Source organism: Fukomys damarensis, unplaced genomic scaffold, assembly GCF_012274545.1.
Source record: "Fukomys damarensis isolate Sample0158 unplaced genomic scaffold, DMR_v1.0_HiC HiC_scaffold_37, whole genome shotgun sequence".
NCBI classification, from domain to species: Eukaryota; Metazoa; Chordata; class Mammalia; order Rodentia; family Bathyergidae; genus Fukomys; species Fukomys damarensis.
In genome coordinates this window covers 68285318-68289527 of record NW_022900949.1, presented here as the reverse complement: position 1 = coordinate 68289527, position 4210 = coordinate 68285318, and the positions used below count along the sequence as shown (strand labels likewise).

The 4210-nt window shown below is 32.4% G+C and overlaps 1 protein-coding gene across 3 annotated transcripts in view; it reads left to right on the top strand.

The window, feature by feature from the left end:
- Nucleotides 1-4210, top strand: part of Rnf13 (ring finger protein 13) — a 137232-nt gene that overhangs the window by 82098 nt on the left and 50924 nt on the right. For all 3 annotated transcript variants that reach the window (XM_010625296.2, XM_019207640.2, XM_019207641.2), the window contains one exon: nucleotides 3053-3143. In XM_010625296.2, the coding sequence (XP_010623598.1) occupies nucleotides 3053-3143 (91 nt within the window). The remainder of the gene's footprint in view (nucleotides 1-3052; nucleotides 3144-4210) is intronic.

Below are 4210 nucleotides of genomic sequence, written 5' to 3'. Positions count from 1 at the left end.
TAATGGTACCAGGGCTCAGACTTAGGACCTTGCACTTGTGAGGCCGGTGGCGGAACCGCTGAGCTAAATCCCCGGCCCTAGTATATGTTTATAATGTATAATATTTGCAATCCTTGTGGAGAATTGGTACGTGTACATCTTAGTTCCTTCTTCAGCCTTTTCTTTCCCCTTCTTACCTCCTTCATTCCTGTTGGTTCCCTTCCTTTATTTCCTACTTGTTTGCAGTACATGCTATTTGCATTCCTTGTGTGGAGTCGGTGTTTGTATGTATATATATATGACACAACTCCTTTTTTCAGCTCTTTTCCCTCCTTTTCCTCTCTCTATTTCTTGATGTCTCCCTCTATCCCTTCCCCTTTGATAAAAATCTACTTCCATACTTCCTATTATCTGTCTTTTATTTTGCTCTTTATGCTTTGGGCTTCTCATATGAGAGAAATCATGTAATATTTATGTTGTGTATCTGATTTATTTCACTTAACATTATGTTCTCAAGGTGCATCTGTGTTTTTACAAGTGACTGAAGTTTATCTTTCTTTATGACAAAGTAGTAATCCATGGTGTATTGTTAAAGACATCATACTATAGGAATACATGCATACCTATGTCTGTAGCAGCACAATTCTTAATAGCTAAAGCTTGGAGGTGGCCTATATGTCCATCAATAGATTCATGGATAAAGAACATCTTTTTAAATTTTTCTTTTCTATTTTTTTGTACCAGGGATCGAACTCAGCACCTTGTATTTGTGAAGAGGCAGGCATGGTGCCACTGAGCTAAATCCCCAGCCTTCAACATTTTTTGTTTTTAGTAGATAAATCATGCTGCAGTTTCCAAGGTGGCTGTTCATATTTGCATGTAGTGTTTCCCCATGTCCATTTTGATCTTTTTACTAGCGTAAGGAGTTTTCTATATCTTTAGATAGCATAATTTGAAAGAGGTTATGTTATTTCCAAAAATTACAAGCCAATAGTAAAAAGCCACAAGTTTTTTCTTGGGTTTATCAGAGTATCTTCATGAAAGAAGAAAGCATTTTACAAAGAGTGTGTAATTTCAAGTTTTTAATTGTCAAACTGATATAAAGAAAAATCTTTCAACAAGATAGAAAATATCTCCCTAAAATATAAATGGTCATATAACACTACCTCTGTTGCTGCTACAGTTGATGGTCTTTATTGACATGGCAGAATACCTGAGGTGTATCCTGAGTGGGGAAAACTTTTTGGTTTTTCTAGTATTATACCAGTGATCCAAAAATAAAATGTTTATTGATTCTCATTGATATCAAAAGTGAGTAAGTATTCCTTGACTAGACATTTTTGTTCCTGCCTTTCTGGTATGTGTGTGTGTGTGTGTATGTCTGTCTGTCTATGGGAGAGGGGCTTATTTTTGTGAGAATGAATGTTTAGATTTGTGTAAAAAAAACCCTACTGTACTGTACCAAGGATATCAGGATTTAAAGCTTGTCTTTGTAAGGAATAACAAAACAAAACAGATCAATGGTTTAAGTCAGTGGTTAATGAGGTTAGGAGGAGGCGTTCACTGAAAAGAAATGACGTTTGGGGGATGATGTACTAACCTGCATTCCCACCAAGAGTGTGTTAAGTGTTCCTTTTTCCCCAAATCCATGCCAGCAGTTATTGATTTTATATTCTTGGCAATAGCCATTTTTACTGGGTGAGATGGAATCTTGATTTCCATTCTCTGATGGCTAAAGAAGTTGAAAATTTTTCATAAACTTATAGTTATTTATATTTATTCTCTTGAGAAATATGTTGTGTTCATGTATTAATTGGATTATGGGTTATATGATTTTGGTTTGAGTTCCTTATATACAGCATTCTGGATTTTAACCCTCTTTCAGAAGAGTATCTGGCAAAGATTCTCTCTTGTTTTGTAGCCTGTCTCATAAAAAGCAGAAGTTTTTTAATGTATTCTCTTATGCAGAATTTAAAAAAAAACAGAAATGAAAGTAGAAGGGAGACTGTTAGAGAAGAGAAAGAATAAGGAAGAGAGACAAGGGAAGGTCAAGGGGAGGTGGAGTGTTGGAAATGATTAACATACGCTACATGCATGTACAAATCTGCCAAAGTGAAACCTGTTAATTTGTAAAGGTAATATGCATTAATAAATTTTTTTTAAAATTTATATTGGAGGAAAACTGTAGAATAAATTAGATAGTTGTGCACTAGCAGTTGGTTAGGTAATGAACTATGAAGTCATACATTTGAAAGAAAAAAAAAGAAAATTGTTTTTATTTCTGTTTCTGAATAATACTGAGTAATGGGTACTTTTTACAAAATTCTTTTTCGGTGGCCTTTGTTTGGGTTTTAAATATGGGTATAAGAGTTGAGTTTCTTGAGATTCCTGTCAAAGCGGAAAGCTTTACCATGAACTCCCATCCTGGGGGAGGAGAAGTTTCCACAGCTTTGCTCTCCCTTTACCTTTGAACAACTCCTGTCAGCCTTTCTCTTTGGGAAGCCGGAGACGCGTGGTGTTGTTTTTTAGACTGATATAAACTGGTCTTACATTCTTGGCTTGTATTTCTCGTGGAAATGGGTATGTAAAAGAAGCATTTTCCTGTTTTTTTATTTAGGAATTATGTGTGGGAAGAAAACCTAAAATTTCTTCCTTATCTTCCTTTTCTAACAGTTATATCTATAGAGGAATAAATCAAATGGAAACATTGCTTTTAAAATCATACATGTTAAAGAGAAATCATGTTATATTTCTAAACTATTTTGATTAATATGAACTCTGTAATCTAAAAAAATAAATTAGTAGAAAATGAATGCCAATTATAATTGTTTCCAGTTGCATTTGCTGCTATTCTGAAGAAAGTTAAGTTGATTGTACGTTAAGAAATGGCTTTTCAGGGCTGGGAATTTGGCTCAGTGGTTCCGCTGCCTGCCTCGCAAGTACAAGGTCCTGAGTTCTATCCCTGGTACCAAAAAAAAAGAAAAAGAAAAAAAATGGCTTTTTAGTATATGTGCTGCCAAAGTGAGCACAAAGAAGTGGCTTTTACAAATAATTTTATTATTCTTTTATATAGTTGATGTGTTAAAGAAAATTGACATTCCATCTGTCTTCATTGGTGAATCATCAGCTAATTCCCTGAAAGATGAATTCACATATGAAAAAGGGTAAGTAATGAATATCAAAAATCTTCATGTAATTTAAAATTCATTATATTTGAGTAGAATTGTATGTAGTAATCAAGATCATGTTTTAGAATGAACTATTGTGCTAAATTATCTCTTTTTAAGTCTTTATGATTTTAAGAGTTACTATATTATATGGTTTCTTCTATGTATGATTATCTAAAATATATTCATGCTAGACAGAGTTGCTAATGTTGGCTCCAATGTTAAAAAAGGTAAGACTTCCCATTTTATAATTTAAGAACAATGGAATTTACACTTTGTTTATATTGTATTTGAAAGAAATTTTATTATTTTATGAACACAGATTCCAAAACACAGTGTAAGGGACTAACTTGTACAAAGACAAAAAGTCAGTGTTTGGTATAGGGCATACCCGAGGCCCTAGTACTGCCAAAATCAATCAGATTTAAATTTTATTTGGATTAAGAACTTCTATGATACTCCCCCATGCCCAATCTCATACAAACATAAAACATAGACTAAAATTAACTTAAGGCACAGCTTCCTTGTCTATAACAATGCAGTAACATTTCAGAGCTTTCTCCATGAAACAGATTCACAAAACATAGGAATAATAACAAAACAAAAATAGAAGCAGCTAATATTTGTTAAGCATTCAGCAAAAAAAAGCAAGACTTTTGTATTTGTTATCCATTTAAGTCTTATAACCCCTAGAGGTTATTAATTTTATCATTTATTATTTACATTTACGAAAAGAAGAAACTGGCATTATGAAATTCAATTCTAATTATTTATTCCATATATATATAATATTCTAATATTATATATTCCATGAATATTTGAGCTTAAAAATGCATAGAGGCAAAAATTTTTACTTATTTTTGTCTTTCTCCTCATACAATATTTATAATTTAAAATTTTCACATACTGTATGCTCATACCATCTTTATTTTAGGGAAAATAATTTTGGATATTGTATTAAAAACCAAGTTATACATGATGGTATTTTGTCAACTGAATTTACATAGTATATAGGAAACTAATATTTGATTTTATCTCAATATTATTCCTTTATTAGGAAAAAA